Raw genomic sequence first — 18,854 nt, 5'->3', positions numbered from 1 at the left:
AGATAACCAAGCTGGAAGGCCAGGGACCTAATTTAAGGGCTATTTACCATACGCCAGATTTTCAATGGAGCTGCACCCAGCTGCAGAGATGGACAAAAGTGTAGAAAACCTGCAGGAGAAAAGAATTTAAACCCTGCATAGCCTACAAAGATGATCATTTTCTATATTCTACAATTTACAAAAGCACCTGTAACTAATCATTTATCCTTCTCATCATGAGCTCCTTTGTCTTTTTGTGAATATTTTGTGAGCTCCTCCTCAGTCTTAGTACACTGCATTGAAAGCGAGACACTATAGGAAAAGAGGACAACTTCTATCAGGAAACAACGACGTGGGATGTATTTAATTCCAGGGCGCATCTTCTGGTTATATCACACTTGACTGATTCATCAGACTTGAGCAATCAAAGGAACACCGTTTTTTAATCAGAGCCCATAATCCTAGATCAGCACTAAAGTGGGATTTGTCACTAAACGAGTAATTGTCGTCACTTCTCTACCTGTTTAGGCAGCTCACAGTAGAAGTGTAACAATAAATGTTGAACAATGAGCCGTCTCTCCTTCTGTCTTCCTGTATTTTTCTTATTATCTTGGTATTACTGGCTTGTGTATTTGTCTCTTCTGTGTGGCCTATATCTGTCTCGTCTTTTTGTCCCTCCTTTCTTATGCTCATTCTATTCATAATTCTCCCTGACCATCCAGGCTGCCTACTTTCTCTCTAATACTGTATAAAACACAGTAAAGCAAATAAGTGGTGAAACTGTCCTTTCAACAAATGCCCAACGAAGACATATGTTTATGCTCAATTGACAAAGCCCTCTAGCAGCCATAGGAATTTTGCCTATTGAGAGCAAAGTAGGAAACCGTGTGATTGTTTTATAGAGCCATAAAGTTCACTGCTGTTTACTACCTGATACCTACAAACCCAAAGTTGGTTAGGCCCGTAATCGTTAAATTAATTAAGTTGAACGTACTGTAACCGAACCTAAACCTTTGCAATGGCAGATCAGAACATTTTTTTTTATGTGTTTCAGAAGGGCAGTTGCAAAAAAAACACATTTTGAGGTTTACTTTAGAGGACTTACGCTGCAATTAAAACATCTCCTGCACCAAATTGTTATTAGATAAGAGTGGGCTCAGCTGGCTAAAAGTCAGCTACTGTGTGTTCATTGTGTGGAAGGGTTTACTGCACACCGCACAGTAAGTGTGTGTGTGTGTGTGTGTGTGTGTGTGTGTGTGTGTGTGTGTGTGTGTGTGTGTGTGTGTGTGTGTGTGTGTGTGTGTGTGTGTGTGTGTGTGCGCGCGCATGTGCCTTTTAAGAGCGGGACCTCCTTTGGCTATGATTCAAACCAGGTTGAATAAAATCAGCTTTAGGAAAAAAAAATATAATCGGTGTAATTAAAGCTTCCTAATGGCTGCATTATCAAGTTCTGTCTACAAAACTAACAGGGTGTAGAAGTTGTTGTTGCCGTTATTGCTAGTATTAAAGTTTATTTGACAGTGATAAATGGTGTGGAGAACTGTCTCTAGCCGGTGACTTTTGGACCCCCAAAACGCCTCACCCAAGCACTTCCCTCCTACCAGAGTTATGGTGTACTTGACTTAAGAGTGATTGCGAACCAATGAGAAACGCAGGACTCTTTCTTTTGTTTCTGCACTCAAATATACGGCCTCATTTCATCGGCTTAACGACCTCATTTAAATGAGCCTAATGACTCTCACTAATGTCCGGGCATGGCCAAGAGATTGCCACTGTTCTCACAAGCAATGTCCTCTGCATGCACATTGTATATCTCCATTATGAGGTGTGCCTGGTCTCTATGGAAAACACAACCTAGTTATTGTCTTCTCTCATTGTTTAAGATTAATATTAATGTGTTAGACAGCTTACAGGTTGCATTTTCTGGGGAATTTTAAAGCATAATTTTGGTTTAGTCAGGATGTTAATGCTGTATATATTTCCATGCAGCTGCTTGTTACAAAAAAATGATGTTTAATAAAGGAGAAACAAGGGAAAAAATAATGCATCCGTTTCATCAGTTGTTTTAAATTTATGCCACTGTCTTTTGGTTCATTGCTTTCCAGTAGTATAGTTTTTGACAGCTGATTTGAGTGTTGGAAAGGTCACTGAAATGCTAATGCCAAAATATAATTTCAAGTCAGCTCTTCAAAATTCACCAAGACTATATAGCAAAGGGAAATGTTAACTCTCCACTTTTAGACATTTTTGCACATCTCTGCCCCCCCCCCCCCCCCCCCGTATCTCTCCCTGTGATGACTCCACTGTGTCTCACTCAATGTACAGTTTGATACTTTCCATTAAAGATCAGAGTGTGAAACTAGCACTTGGCCACTCTGTTATGGATCAATTTAAATAAAGGACTATGCTTGGCGTCAACACTGATCAATAAGTAGATGGGCTTTCTGATGTGGTCATAACCACCAAAGCAGGCCCATTATGCGAAGCGCTCTTGTCAGACGGATGTAAAAGCACATACAGTTGAATATGTGACAGAAAATCAATGCTCTCTGATAGGGACTGAAACCTGACAGCTCAATAAGCTTTGGAGAGAAGATGTTCCCTCTTATTCCTCGTCATCCTTCCCCATCCCCCATCCCACCATAACTATATTCCATTCCTATAAGGGATTTAACAGCTCAACCCTGCAGACTATTTCAGATTACAAGCTCCTGTCAACAAGTGCACAGGGAACCAGTGTGCAGGGTGTGTAAGGGAAGTAGAAATCTGTGTACAGTGCAGGTGCTGCCTCTGACAACAAAGGTGTCTTTAAATTCTGCCCCCAGTGGCGTCATTACCTCATTCAGATACAGTAAAGGGGCTGTGCACACTCCTGGTCAAGGGAAGGGACCTCGAGACAAAGTGTCCACAAAAACTAGTGGAGTAAAGCTACATTAAATTGCAAGCAAAATAATGTGTATCTTCAGATGCTACGATTAATGGAAATTCCTTTTTCTTCTACAAGAGTCAAGACACCTTTGCAAAGTTGCATGCATTTCTGAAATACTTCTGAAAATTACAGCCTCGAGAAAATACAGAAATCTACAATTCTTGTATCCAAGGAACATTGTATTAATAGTCCCTTTTTTGCATTTTATTGATCAGTGGGTGTGTGATGTGTCTCCTTACATAAGTAAGAAGACCAAGAAGGAGAGAAAGAAGACACCTCAGGTATTAAGCCCTACTTCTATGCACATTGATATGCTATTTTTATATTTGGCCGCAGGAAGATTTTTTAGTAACATGACTCATCCATGTAAGTGATTTATCATCAAACTCATGAATATTAATGCTGTCTGTCTGTGTCCATGAAGCAGAAACACTGTTTTTCCTTTCTCACATTATCACATAACTGATTAAAAAACAAAATCAAACCTTTTTGTAAATGCCATAGGGAGTAAATATTCAAGATTGTGTGTCTTTTTGCATTTTGAAGTCCTAGTTTTCACAAATTTGATGTGTGCAAGCACCCCACTAAAATGATCCAAGACAAATCTTTGTAATTTTTCCAATTTTTCTTAAATGTGGAAGATTTGTTTTTAGCACTGGCACTTGAAATGACTCTGATTTTCTGTTACTGAGTCTACTGAAGAGAGCTGGATATCATCGGAATTAAAAACAAAGGAAACATTGATGTGCACACTATCAGTTTTACCTCTAAAAATTTGTACTTGCAGACTTCACAGTACTTTTTTCAGTTTATAAAAAGAAACAAAATACATTTAACAACCTTGACTTTTCTAAGCACACAGAAGATTCTGTGTTTTCTTTTTTTACAATAGGGATAATAGCCCAGAAACCATAGTTATTAAATGGTTTTGAATGGCAGACAAGATGTGTGTTCTTCCCCGACTATATTTTATGTAGACTGGACTTTTGTAGGGACGGGTGTTTGGCTTGGAACATTTTCACCAAATTGTATGCTGATAAGAAAGAAAACAAGCATGGAGACATCAACCAATCTTCTGAAACATCCAAATTTGACTTGACAATTGTAACTTTCGACACAGGATATGGACCTTGAAATTACTTTTGCCATCTGTATAGAGTAGCATTAGCATTTGAAAAAGCAACAACATTAGACCAAATCAAGAGAAGCTCATTCGCAGACATCTGAAAGGCAGCTCCGGACAGACTGGAAAGCCCTTGCTTAAAAATTCCCCCATAATTCAAGCGTAGGTTTGTTTATCCACCTGCCGCAGTGTAGTTCATGGCTATTTCTCAATTTCTTTAGGAGTCTTAGGCTTCTAATGATCCCAGCATGTCTCTCCAGTATATATCTTACCCCAAGCAGTGCGGTGTGTGGACTCCCCTCTGTGCTTGCAGAGGCACAGAGCTGCACTGACCACTTCATCTTGTGGGATAAAACCAGTCTTTCAGTCTCCTCACAAACCCTGGGGGAGCAGTGTTGGAGCTCCAAGACTGAAACCTCTGAGGTTGGAACATGGCCCCAGGTTACACATCTGGCTACCTGTACAGTGTTTTATGTCAATTTATCAGGCAGCAATCCATAACCCTGCTGAAGTTATGCCACTTATACAAAACAACTCTACATTTAGAATATGCACATTTTCACGTTTGTTTTTTTCTGAGGCTCCTATGCACACTTTTGTAGTACATTTTATTCATTTTACCAGCAAAACCTTAGTGTGGTATAAAAAGGCTGCAAAAATAACAGATAGTAAAAGGCTTGTAGGCACACTGGTAATTATATACCTTAGTAGAGTCACAAGGGGTTGTGATTTGACAGCGCTGTAATGCAGATTCTGCTGTACCTCACGCTTAATACTGCTATTTTTAGGAACCCAGTGAAAGGTGATAGTTACTCTGTAGCCAACTGGCATATTCATTTCAATGTTCAGAGTTCATCTGAGTGGAGCTGATGAATTTGGTCATTGTGTTCTCATAATGTTGCAGCGCTACACCATTAAGCACATTTGCACCAAATGCAGACCAAGGGCTATGCCTGTATTTTTAGTTTAATTACTCATGCTTGTAGTCTGATTAGAGATTTTGCCTCCCAGGTGCTTATGTGATGTAACACTCTAAAATGCTTCAGTATGTGTGTTTCAGCAGGCTTAACCCTATGGATGTGAAGGAAGAATTAAGCAAAATACAGCCTTGCTTATGTAAATACCATCTGGTTTGAACTAAGCTGTCTCAGAGCTCATATTTAGACATTTTTTTCAGACCAGCATGGATGTTGGCCAGAAACCTGACTGTTCTGTACTTGTGATCCCAATTGACCAGAGGCTGCTTCTTTATCTGCCAGATCTCTCAGTGCCAAGCTAAAGTCAATAGGAAGCTCCAAGGGATAGTAGCATCCATCTAACTGCTTGTCTGCTCTGTCGGTGCTTGTGTGCGCTTGCATCACACAATGAGTATCAAATTATCAGTTAAGTTCAACAAACCTCCTTCAGTCCAACGCATGATGAAAGATTTTGTTACTGGATCTTCTTTCTCCATCTCGTTAGTCTCTCGTTATACACGTCAAATCAAGCAGAAATCCTATAAAGATTATCCTTAAAGAAGATTTGCTTACCATTTAACTGTTGTTGCTGGACAACAGCTTAACAGTATAATTAAATAGCTCCATACTGCGTGAAGAGAATATCTTTTAGGAACTATATCTCCTGCCTTCCCATCACATCCTTTTGGTAGTTACTGTTGAAAGAGAAACAAGTACAGAGGGACCACATAGTAATGGGTGGAGGTTTGAAGTTATGGTCAAACAAACAGTCTATGGTAGAGCAGAGGACAATATGTAAAGCAATATTATATGAGGTGTGCAGCTGCTTCACCCAAAGTGAAGGTGAATAATTCCATTAATTTAACAGAGTAGCTAACTTGTTCTTGTTGGAGAGAAGTGAAAGGAGTGAAAGATTCTACAATAGCAACCTGATAACATGTCACTTGTTTCATTTGTCACAGTTGCTGCAGCAGTAAAGCTGCCCTGTGGCGGTGGTATTCAAGTTGGTGTGTCTGCGTACTCACAGTATCTTTATGACACATCCACTTTATTTAATGGCACATCCACTTGGTTAGGTTTAGGCATGAGGCGTGAGATGGTTGGGGTTAGAGGTCAGGGGCGTGTGTTGTGTAACATGCCATTATGGTAACACCATTTGGGGGGCAGTGTAGTAGTAAAGTGGGCGTGTTGTGTGTGTCTGTAAGACTGCAGAGAGACCCTTTTTGTGGTATTTGCCTTTTTTTGCAAAGCAGAAGTAAACAGTTGGTCAAACTGTTTTGCCCACTTCAGTTGGAACTCATTTATTTAACAAGTCATGGGATCCCTTAAAAAAATCAATAAAAAATTAAAATGGCAGGTGGGTGCCAGACCCTCAAATTATTAATGATGTAGAGGTGGAATGAAGAATTGGTCTCAAAAAGTTTGGGACATGGGAAAGTTCCATCACAGACTGCTAGTATAGCCTAGCATACAAAGCTTTTCTGACCAACCGGTAAAACTATGTCTCCAAACCCTGCAATATAAGTAGGCTGCACGGAGTGTGTGTGACTGATTGAGAGGATAACACAGCTTGAAAAGAAGATTGAAACGACGATCAAATACGTGAGAGTGAGCAATTTATTGACTCTGTAACAACAACTGTACAAGGTACAAAGCCACCAAATGCTAATGGACATACACAGATTTTTATACACTGGATTACATCAAATGTAGAGCATCCCTTCACGGATTTGGCTGACACGCTCCCCTGGATATGTCTTAATGCCACTGGATTAGCTGTGGAGGCTCCCAAACCAGCCTTCCCTAATGACGCTTCTTACTGGCACAGCACTAGATCAAAAACATCAACTCCAGCACTCTGTTCCATAAATATGTACATATGGACAACACTACACACTCCCCACACAACCTTATGGTCGGACAACTGATTGCCTTCAGTTGGAGGCTCCTTCAGCTCTGCTGCAATATGGACTGTTACAGAAGGTCATTCCTGCCCACAGTAATAGCCATCTTCAGTAACTCCCCTCTGTGCTTAGAGGGGGACTTCTCCACCGAGTGGTAATACACAATGTACATTTTACATTTAATTTGCACATTAATAGAAACAGCTTGCCTTTTAAGTTTTACATTCTATATTCTATCTTATTCAACTTTTTGAAAAATTCAACTATTATTTGGTTTACAACTTTTTTTATACTGTATTTTACTGACACACACCTCATTGTGTCTGTTTTGTATGTTTTTTGTTATTTATGTGATAGGTGGTATTCTAGCCATCATTTAATTTCTACATATAACTTCCATTGCTTCAATAAATGCCATATGAGTTGCACAGTTTTAACCTAATTATGTTTGATCATTTTAATAGCAAATAAGTGTAATCGCTTTGTATGTAAACACATTTCATGAGTTTAGTACCTGTCAGTACAATATGTGTGATTATATATACCGCACTTTTATTATTTTATATATTATAGAAAAAGAATGCAGTAAGAAAAGTAATTGGGTAATATTGAAATTGAAGTAACCTGTAATAGACACTAGTGAAACAGCTGAAACTTTTTCACATAGGTCAGCAATATTAAGTATAAAAGGGACCCTCATTTTTAGTTCTTGGTGTCATTTATGCACAGATTCTGTCTGTGTATGATGATTCCAGGTTTTGCTGTCCACAATAAAACTCTAACTGCATTCAGCTGGATGACTCCTGGTGATTCCCGATTGAATCTTTTTGGGACTTCAACATTTTTTGAACAACGAGATACTTATCAATAATTAGACACGACAAACAATAGAGTAATGACAGACATATTTTAGATGGACACAAGTTAAGTAACAACTTTGTTGCATCTGTAAACATTTAAATAGTCTAAAAATAATTCAGTCTCATTCAGGACTTAAAAAGGCACAAAACACACAAAAATAAAACATCAAGGTGCCGAGCAAAAGAACTGTTCTGATCATCCAAGACACTTTGTTTCTTGTGCATTATAATTGCAAATGGTTTACAGTTTCCTCTAGAATTGACACAATCAGCAGTGCAGCACTGAGATATTTGAAAAATAGAATGTTAGAGACAAATCATACGTGCAGATCACAACACTGTGCGGTCAAAGCAGTTCCATTCAGCAGGGCAAATACGTAAATATTTGCAAATATTCAGGTTCAGTGGAAGTCAGAATGTAAACCTGCCATCTTGAGTTAGCATCCTCATCGATGATCTCATCCTGCATGTTCACAAGTGCTGCACAGATTCTGAGGGTTTTGTCCATTTTGTGCACCAGGTTGATAGGTACAGTCTGGGGAATTTTTTTTTAAAACCTTGAGCCTCCAGATAACTCATTCCATAGGTATGCACTCAATTGCTATCTTCCTTGTGCCAATAACATCCTCGCCAGACAACTTGCCCTCCTTCCTCAGTAAACGCTGCAAAAAAAGATTAACCCATTTCTCAAACAGCAGGTCTCTGATGATAAAGCCTCTGTCTGCCATCACTTGGTCACCAAGATGAAGGTACTTCAGGAGGCCAATCTCTGGAATGATGAACTTGTTGCTACATCTGCCTCCATAAGCAGAAATTAACACAACAAGCCCACATGGGGCAATAGCAACTAAATACATAAGAGTATTGCGGGAATGGCTGCATGACTCACCTCTGGAGTCAAGATTGTGTGGTTTCCACAGGGTGGTCTCAATGCAGTAAATGATGCAGCTGGTGTTGCTGTACTTCTCCCTGAAGCGCTGAGGCATCGTGCTCCAGATTCTCAAGGAATGTAGAGCCTCATGTGCTCCTCCATTGTGTCTATCCTACAAGATTCAACTTAAGCGTCATCCTTTTCAGTAATATGTGATCTATTATGTGAATCATGTGAGTTTGCTTCATGGAACTACTACAGATTTTTAATGAGATCTAAGAAGACACTGGTTATTCTTCAGGATGGAATCGACAAAGGGGTTCCTCATTCTTCGGAGGGGGATGAAGTTCGTAGGGTGCCTTGCGATCTACATTCAGCTCTTGATCGATGATGAGATAAGTCCTGCTCCAAGTAAACCTTTTGTTTTTTACCAGTTATGATGGCAACCACTTACTGGCTGCCCCTAGATGGATAACTGCACAACCAATTCCGGTTTTCCTTGAAGCCATAGTTGTCCACATGGTTGTTGTGTTAGCTGCTGCACTGAAAAGGGAGCTAGCTACCCAATAACTAGAAGTGCCTGGCTGGATATCTCACACAAAAAACTGAACAATTTCATAACCCAAAAAAGGACGCTGACAGTAAATTGATAAGATTTTTTCTCAGTAGGCTAACTATAACAAACCACAATTGAGGGAGAATACCATTGATAAAAATACTCTAATACACTGTGGATTCATTCACAGAAAACCTCCTGGATCTCATTTGTGTTCATGTCAACAGCAACAGTGAACACAACAGCTATAAACACGGTGCCAAAGCTTTTGGTCCGTCCCGTAGGCCCTTGGGCTGCCACTGCTCTGAAGGCCTGTTGCTCTGAAAATACACACTCTACCTGGACTTTTTTGCACTTAATATCTTGTGATCATTTTAACCTAAAACATGATCTTTCCTATAACCCTAGCTCAGTTATTTTTGTAGCAATTTAATAAATCAATAATTAAGAAAATGTGTAATCTGCATAAGGCAGATGGCCATTGTCTTTCACTGTATTTTCCCTGTGATTTCCAGCCATGCCATATGGTCATTTGGTTTTTGGCCTATGTGCCAAAACATCCTAGTATTGAGTTTGCAGATTGCATGCATTGTAAAATGCATTTAAAAAGCTCCCCACACTACACTCTTGGCAAAGAAGATATTGTTTCCCTTCATATTGCAATATCAATATAAATTCAATTTACTCTTTAGCGCTAAATGGCTGTTTGCCCAGTTAACGCTCATTTATTACAGCTACCCAGTGTCCTCTGTGCTTGCACACACACATACACAAGACCACACATAGCAGTAATTTTGCCTCAATTTCAACCACAGACAAGAGTTACACAGACGTCTTTGGGCCTCCGAGGCTGATGCTGTGACAGGCAGTGGATATTTTGTTCCCCAAACACTCACCACATATCAGGCAGGGTCATGGCCTGCTAGAGACCTATGTCTCTCACAGTCCCGGCCAGAGCCAATGGAGGGCAACATGGTTCCTGACATGCTCCTCTGGGAGGTGTTACCATGACATAAGGAAGTCTCCATAGCTCACATGTCCAAGCACTAGTCACCCTCTCTAAGAAGCCTCACCACAGATGCTGCTTAATCCCACAGAAAAAACACGTTCACGGCACAGTAACAGCACAGCCACTTACGCTATCTGTGAGAGAGAAGAAAACACAAGAAAGGAGGGGGTTGAGGTAGGGTTTGGAGGGCAAGTGCTGCAACCTCGGAGCACTCATGGGATATTAGGCGGGGTTTCCAGCTCTGCTTTACCACTGAAGCTTGTCGGCCTCGCCCCTGCGATCACGCTTCTCCTATCTGGAGCGTGTGCGTCGAGCCAGGAGCTCGCCGAGCTGTCGGAGTGTCTTAGCTGGAATTTCAGTGGAAGTGAAGTCTGTTCCCCTTCAGTCGTTTGGCCCGGGGCTTGAAATTATAGTCTGTATCCATAGCCCTTCTGTGGTGGGCTATGGATAGCAATAGCATATATACCCGGCAGGCGCTTGTGTTGTGTGTTTTCATTATGGTTGTCTGTCGTGCAGCTGGGGGTCAGTGTTAAGTATTGGTTGCCTGTACGGATGAGCTTTGTTTGGATTTTCAATTCTTGCACAAACTGCCAGTCATGAAAAGTCAACCATCAGTAATACAAAATCTCAGATGAGACAAAATCAACATGTCATATCTGACTACAGATATGACATGTTGTTTTGTAAACTGCTGTTGTTCTTTAAGAGACAGTTATAGTGGCACATTGTTGAGAAGAGGACAAATGAAAATAAAATGGATAAATTGAATCAATGTGTAAAATATTGTTAGAATACTGAGCTACTTTTTTTACTTTACTTTAAGCCCTGAAACATTTTAGTTTCTTCCTACTTATTTTGCTGATAGTGAGAAATCCAAGACTAATTATGAAAGTATTGGTCCAACATAATTCTGACTTTTGCATTCAGAGCCATGTTTGCAAGTGATTTAAAGAAAAAAAAAAGTTTCCAACCTGGGTTGGAGAGGGATTTGATAAAGGCTGTGGCATAGATTTTTATCTGTAGTCATTTATCTGACTGGTATAGGGTTGTCAGCTAAGATACAAGCTTTTCCAGTTTACAATAAGGTACTTTAACACCACAAAAGATTTGCTTTTAATGTTAGAAAAATGCTGCACTTTACATATTCCACATTGCAATGGATTTTTATGCCGTATCAGTTCACATTTTTGAGCATAATATAACGGATCATTTACAGATTTTAAAAAAAAAAGAAAAAAGATTACCGTCGTTATTCTCTTCAGTATGCAGCCATCAGACTTACTGCACACCTTCTTCTTCGTCTGTGGTCCCACGCTATTCGGCATGTTGGAGCACTACTCCATTTTAAGATGGCTGCCAAAAATGGCGTGGTAGTCTCTTTGTTTACTCGTGAGATTCTCTGCTATGTTCCAGTCTAATAGATTGGACACAGCAGCCCCATGGTTCGGCTCCAGTATTCAGCACCATTATGATGGAAGCCCAGAACAAATCCACTGCACATTTAGGTGTCAGCGCGTTGTCATGGAAAAGCGATACCTCTATACAGTAAGTGAATAATGTCCGAAAGAAAATGAGTTGTGCGCTTTTACACTCCTTAAAGCTTCTGGTCAGTTTTGGACCACACTTGGTTGGAGCTTTAGGACAGAGGAGGTGGAAAAGGGAGTTTTTTTTTTCCCTCTCCATTTTGTAAAAGCTGAAAATGATCTGTCAAAGGCAATGATATAAGGCTATGTGATGGATGGGTTTGTCTTACTCTGCCTCTCAATCTTTCACTCTTTTCTCCGCTGCCATTCGTTCTTTCTTTTCTCAGAGATGGTGTGGAATTACATGGTGTGGAATTACAATCCGACATTATTTTACGGTGTGCACAATATAGCAATGTGCGGCAGTCACTACTGTTATTGAAATTTTGATTATGATTAAATTTGTGTACATGCATCTCCCCAGAGATAGCTGAATGATTTTGAAGGTGTATTTTTTTCGGATGCATTTAAATTAAACCATATTGGCAGTTCCACACAAAACAACCCAAAGTCCAGGAACATTCCTGGTCCATCCGTTTGGAATAGATTAAACGATAAACCTATCAGGAAAACAGCCACACATTAACAGGCCTGCCTGATTACCATGCCAGCTGAGTTATATCACACAACAGGGCTCGCCTGCAGTCTGTTATTTTCCTCCTGCGTAAAGAGCTTTGCCACCAGAGGAACAGTGAACCTTAAAAGGTAGAACATAATCAACCTGTGTAGTACTAGCCTGCACTCTGCACATTGCTATCTCATTGTGTCTGGAAGTTGTGCTAATGACATTTCACAAGATTAGCTTTTCACTCTGGTATTGTTGCTGACCTGCTCTGTGTGTGCTTGTGTGTGTGCCAAGTACCTTTCTCCATTTAAGGCCTCAGCTCTACCTCCCTTATTTTCTCCTTCTCTGCTTTCTCAAGACCGACTTTGCTCTCACTCCACCTTTTTTTCACCCAGACCTGTTATTAAATCTCATAGCAGTTAGTTGATTTGATCAGTGTGTGCTGTAACATTGTTTACCCCAATGGGACCTGGGTGTGATAGACATACTCATCCCCCTCTCTCTCTCTCGCTCTCTTGCTATTTCTCCCTGACTCGAGCAATAAAATAATTTCTCTGGGGAAACTAAAGCCATTTCTAACTGGTTGGGAGCGCTATATGTTCAGGCTTAGGTATACTGGCCGATACCACGAGCATAATAGGTACACAGAGCTGGAGCTTATGCAGAATGTCCATGGTGGTGGTTTTCTGTGGAAGCCTGGTGTCCTACCCCGTGTTATTATAGGATTTACTGGTGCAATAACTCACACAGACAAGGGCTGGCTCAAACAAAATGCAAAGGCAAACACAAAGCCATGAGCAAACGCTTTCTGTTTATTTGGATGTGGATGTTGTGGATGATTCAAAGCAATCAAAGCCCAGAGCCCTGGTTCACCACGAGACCCCTCCTATGCTGTACCCACAGCAGATGGTGGCCAATGGCAAGAGGTTCTGGTAGGCACAATAATGTTGGTTGCAATTGTGAGATGGTAGAGCACACATAGTGACAGATGTCAGAGTTCGTCATGTCCCAGAAAATAGCTGATATCCCAGGCAGAATCAGACTGCTGTTTCCATGGCCTGAGTAGAAGTGGAAAAATGTATATTTAGACCTGATGTGTATTGATTTTATTTTTCCAATACAGTGATACTGACATGTCAACATTCAAAGTTTTGAGGAGGAGGAAAAATGCGCTAGTTTTGCTGTGTATGCATATGTGTGCTCATGTGTATCTGCATGTACGAGAAGGAACAGATGGATAGCTGCATCAAATTCTGTGAAAGGCTTTACATGGCAACTCGAGAATGGGCAGCTATTCTTTTATTTTGTCTTTTTAGATTTAAATTACTCTAGAATATTGAACAATATTACTTTAAAATTTCCACAATTTCCTGTTAAATTTAGAGCAGATTTTTTTATATAGCAAAACTTCAGTGTGTTATGAATATAGTATGATAAATGCAGCAATACATGATAGAAAATAATCTATTGTTTCAGCAATACATCAATGGAGTGATTAGTTGATGGAGAGAAAACTAATCTGCAACAATTTTGATAATCAATTAATTGATTTTATTTTATTATAATATTTTTGGGTTTAGGAGTGTATTAGATTTGTTAGTTATTGGCATAGACTTTAAAAATATATCTGTGTGATGTCACTCATTGGTTTGTGGATTCCTGTTTTGAAGCCTTGAGTATGGCATTTTGATCCTCACCATCTTGTATTTTTAGAGCCAGAAGTGACCGTATTTGGACAGGGGGGTGGGGCCAGCCTTAATTCTAGCTGCTAGCTTGGTTAGCCCAGTGCATTTACAGCCTATGGTTAACTATGTGCTAACTATCAATTGTTTTTTTCAATCAGTGAGAAGTCTTTCACGTGTATATGCAGTTAATGAATGCAGAAGCATGGGTATAGGTGTGCATGTATGCTCAAGGATGTGACTCTGTACCTTTTCGTGTGTGTGTTTGTGTGTAACTATGAGTGCCACATTCCACACTTACAGTATGTGGTCCATATGCACCAGCGATGCGTGCACAGCCTCCGGTACAAAAAACCCCATCCCCAGCCGGCTTGACAACAAACACAGAATGGCTTGGCACGACTCAAAAATTATTTATCTGGCTCCCCTCCTCTTCTCCAGCATGGTTTTTGTCAAGTCAGAGGAAACCATCTGCTGCCCGGTGATAATGGGTGGCCAGGGAGGAGGGGACTGGAAATAGGGAGAGCAAATAATATTGAGAGAAAATGGCAGGCGCTGTCCCAGAACCTACAGTACCTTCCTGCCTGCCTGCAGCAAGTCTGCCATCTTAATAAACATCCCGTCTGATATCTCCTGGCTTCTGTGCATGTGTGTGTGTGTGTGTGTGTGTGTGTGTGTGTGTATGTATATGTATATGTGTATGTGTGTGTCTGTGTGTGTGCATGTACGCACGCACACACATATGTATTTTCACCTGCTGTGTGCACATGCATGCTTGTGTTCCCAGTGTGTATGTGTCTGTGTGTGTAATGTATCTAACCTTGATCATTTTCAAGTCAGGATTGTTACTGAGCCAAGCTGATATGCTGTCAATGTGATGGCGCTGAAGAACCTTTTTTTTTTTAAACTTTTTTTCCTGGTGCACTAAAGCTGTGACAGATGGATTGCCTTTCAGCAGAAGTTATTTTCCCTGTTTTTCTTCTGTTTTGTGTAAATGGGTGGGAGTATTAATGAGAGAATATTATGAGGCAGGTGCAGGGCTAAAGGAAAGTAAGAGACTCAATGCTGCGAATTAATGAGTTGCCTGTATAGAGGGGAAGGTAAAGCATGGCTGGGGAGAAGTACAGTAAAGCACACAGACCAAAGGAGGGAAAAACACTCATTAAAACAAATAGTGGGCTTTAGAAAGCAACTGCTCACCTTGGAAAATGGTCCGAATTTTACCTCCCTGTGTCTCCGGGGCCTTCAGATGGAATTGAGCGCTTAGGGCATTCTCTGAGTAAATCCTTTCAGTTTTCTCTTGTCTGAAGTTGACAGGTTGAGCTGGACAAAAAGACCTGACAGCCTGTCTCCCCCAAAACCCAGCTTCATTCTCACTCCATCACTCTGTTTTCTACTTTGCCTTGAGATGTTTGCCTTCGCTGTTTTTTTTTTCTATTGCTCCTAGCACTTACAAACTGTCAGATAACTTTCAGTATGGATTTATCTAGTAAGAGACACACATTGAACCTGTCTGCTATTGTGACGTATATTACAGAGCAGCTGTTGTGCTGTTAATATCATGTAATGTTTTAAAGTTTTAAAGGCCTAGAAAAGCTGTGATAATTCCACTTTAAAGCAGGAATGGTCACTTTTCCTGAAATGGGATTGATCCAATATGTAAAACTACACATAAATTTGCTGTGAACCAAATTGTTTGGAATGCATTTTTTGTCGCCGTGCGGTCAGACCACACTCTGTCAGGCTTTGTCGACACAGCTGTTGGAATGCATGATGGTGTGCTTGATGAAGTGGACGCCGGGTCAGGGAGGATAATGGAATTGAGGGATGGAGGGATCAGCCAGGAGGACACAGGAGAGGCCTGGCGACCGGGTCTTTTCTATTAACTCACAGAGGCTGGCTGAGGCGAGCAAGGGAATCAGGCTTGGCTCTGCACTCTCCCTGCCTGGCAGTTAGATTTGTTACATTTTTCTTTTCTCTCATCCCTGCAAAAGGATTTCTTTCTACTTACTCTATTTGTCGTTTTTGTGTTCAGAATTGCATTATTTCACTTGACTGAACACAATGTTTAATTCATTGCAAAATTAAGATATACAAAATCTCAGGGGGAAGGATCTGAATTTGAATGTAGTCTATAGTAGAAAGTTAATTGTTATTAGTATACAAATATAAATATTGCTCTTTCTTCAAAGAGTCTTGAGTCCATGAACAGATTTTATTCTTCCTTGTTCCCAAATATAGGCTATAATCAGCACTCACTCACTGCTAATTATATCCCATGCTCCATCATCACAATTCAGATGACTGTGATTTTTTTTGCGTTTTTGATTCAAACTCGAAAATGCAATAAAGTATTTAAATAATACTTGTTGATAAAATTGATTGTCGGGTCAACAAAGCAGTACTGTTCGAGATCTAAAGATTAGGGGGTGTAGAGTGGTTTGATCCTCACACATTTCTTTTGGGTTTTGTTTTTTCCTCATGTGATGCTCTAATCAGTGTGTATGTTATGTTTGTTGTTGTGCTGCAGGTCTCTGGTCTGTCTCCTGGAGACAGCCAGACTCCCGGCCTGCTTCTGGCTCCAGGGGTGAGATGGGGACAGACGCCCATCAACCAGCTCACACCATGGGATACAGATGAGCCCCCCACCAAGCAACATCGAGACAGCGAGCCCACAGGTAATGAATCACACATGCTGCATTTAGATACCCACATGAATATACTGATAGACACATTCACACATCCCCTTGCTCTCCCCGATGCAGATTTTCAGTGATGTAAGTTTTACATCATCAGTGCGCCTGCACACAGCAGATATATGCATGTACATGGACCACGTGTATGCGCTACACCCCAGACGGCCCTGGACAGATACAGTGTTATCAAATGCTAATGACACATCTTGGCTGACTTGACCTACATAAAATACATGCTGGCCTCCATAACATGCATACTTTACATACACAATCATGCATAATATACATCCACAAACAATGTATTTACATAAATAAGTTTAATTATAATATATATAATTATAGAAATGTCAGTATGATGTCCAGAAATTTTACAAAAAGAAAAAAAAGTAAAGCCATGTTGCACCTTTACCAGCTTCACAGTCCCACACCACCTTCACTCTGTTCTCATTTTATTGTCCTTGTTAATGTTATTGTGTCAGTAACTGAAGCTGAAGCTTAGTCTAAAATAAACCTACAGTATGTAGAAAAAGTCCTCCAAATGATCTCCACCAAGTCTAATTTAGATGTCGACCTTATTCTATTCATGACACTTTAAAATGTGTATAGAGCAGTAGTGGCACAGAGCGGTGTGCAGACCCGACATTAACGAGTTAAGCCAATGTTGAAGTTTTTTACTCTTATTGTAATGAACTCACCCAGAATGGCTCTGCCCTAGAGCAGTTAATTTCCTTCCATTGCTCTGCTGGCCTCTGCCTCCTGCTCATCACAAATGTGTCTCATTTAAGAATAATACTGGCACAGAGCTTGTTCCAGTGGAAATTCTGGCTCTACAAATCCAGATTGTAGACAGCTGCTACCCTGTGGTAGCAAAGCATCATGCTTAAAACATGTCAGAACCGCTGCTACTGGCTGTATAACTCGTCTCCTAATTATAATTCACATATCTTCCATATAGATTGATTCAAAGATTAATTATTAAGCAGTTTGATGTTACCCCTAGAGGAATGTTTCTGTAGCAGAAACCATTCGAAGTGCTCTTACAATGGGATGATGCAGTAGTGATAGGAGCGTGCAATTCTGTGTTTGCCTCCTGTGGTGGTGCATCCCCCTGCTGTGTGGCCATGGCCCCCTGCTGTGCATTGAGGGGCTGGTTGAATTGGCCATGAAGTTGCGGAGGTTTTATTATTGTGTATAAGTGATCGAGACTTCACTCTCTGCCTCCTCCTCCCTCCCACCACTGCAGCTCCCACACCCACACTACAGCTTGGAGTGAAGCGTGAGGAGAGTGAGATGTCACCGACCCAGCACGCTGTCGCATATGACTCTCAAATCCAACCATAGTGTTGCATATTGATTTGTGTGTGTGTGCCATTCCAAACTGTGACTGGCGTTTGCAATGAAGCCAGCTCCTCTCCACACTTCACTGAACTGTGTTGCCAGAAAGTTCTCTGCCAACTGTGCCAGAATTAATCAACGGTTTCTTTCAACAGAAACTTCACTATTTTGTCTGTTAAAGAAAGTTTGTCTTTGTAAAAGTTTTTTTTCAACTTTTCTTTCTTTTCTTTCCAAATAAGTAACTCTTCTTTTCAATGCTGTGCTTTAGACATAAGCAAATGTGGTCCATTAGTAAGTATGAATAAGTGTAGTTTTTACAAAAGGAACGTGGTACTACAGTCACTGAATATATTTAATATTAATGCAATTATCTCTTCATTTTGTTAATCCTTGCAGGAAAAATTTGTGAATGTAGGTAAATGTTGGGTCATGATAATATAAGGACAAGGACATAGAATTGGAGAAGAGATACTATGTATGAAATTCTATTCAATGCCATTACATCATTAAAACCATGAGACTTTTATAATATATGAAATTAATATATTAGTGTATTTGATAAGAATCCTTCATCAAGATGAGCTACAAAAGAAGGGAAATGAAATACAGCTTTGGGTGTGGATTAGCTCAATGACTTGTGAATTATGAAGTGAACTGGCCTCTACTCTAGACTATTCTATTCCTATTTTCTTCTCTCCCTTTCCTTTCTTCTCGCTATCTGTCTTTATCTCTGTCTTCTCGCCGTCTCTCCCTGCCCGGTCTATTATATCAGCAGGGCCAGTTTCATGAATAATGTGGGCTTCTTTTTTTTCTTTAGCTTTTTGGGTGCTGTGATTTAGCCTATGGCCCCTTGGCAGAGTGCAGGC

General features: G+C 40.4%; 1 protein-coding gene across 2 annotated transcripts in view; it reads left to right on the top strand.

Moving 5' to 3' along the window:
• Window positions 1-18,854, top strand: part of LOC128376772 (kelch-like protein 29) — a 211,363-nt gene that overhangs the window by 99,457 nt on the left and 93,052 nt on the right. For both annotated transcript variants that reach the window (XM_053336620.1, XM_053336621.1), the window contains exon 4: window positions 16,488-16,635. In XM_053336620.1, coding sequence (XP_053192595.1) covers window positions 16,488-16,635 — 148 coding nt within the window. The remainder of the gene's footprint in view (window positions 1-16,487; window positions 16,636-18,854) is intronic.

Source organism: Scomber japonicus, chromosome 17, assembly GCF_027409825.1.
Source record: "Scomber japonicus isolate fScoJap1 chromosome 17, fScoJap1.pri, whole genome shotgun sequence".
Lineage (NCBI taxonomy): Eukaryota > Metazoa > Chordata > Actinopteri > Scombriformes > Scombridae > Scomber > Scomber japonicus.
This window is presented reverse-complemented; position numbering and strand designations above follow the sequence as displayed.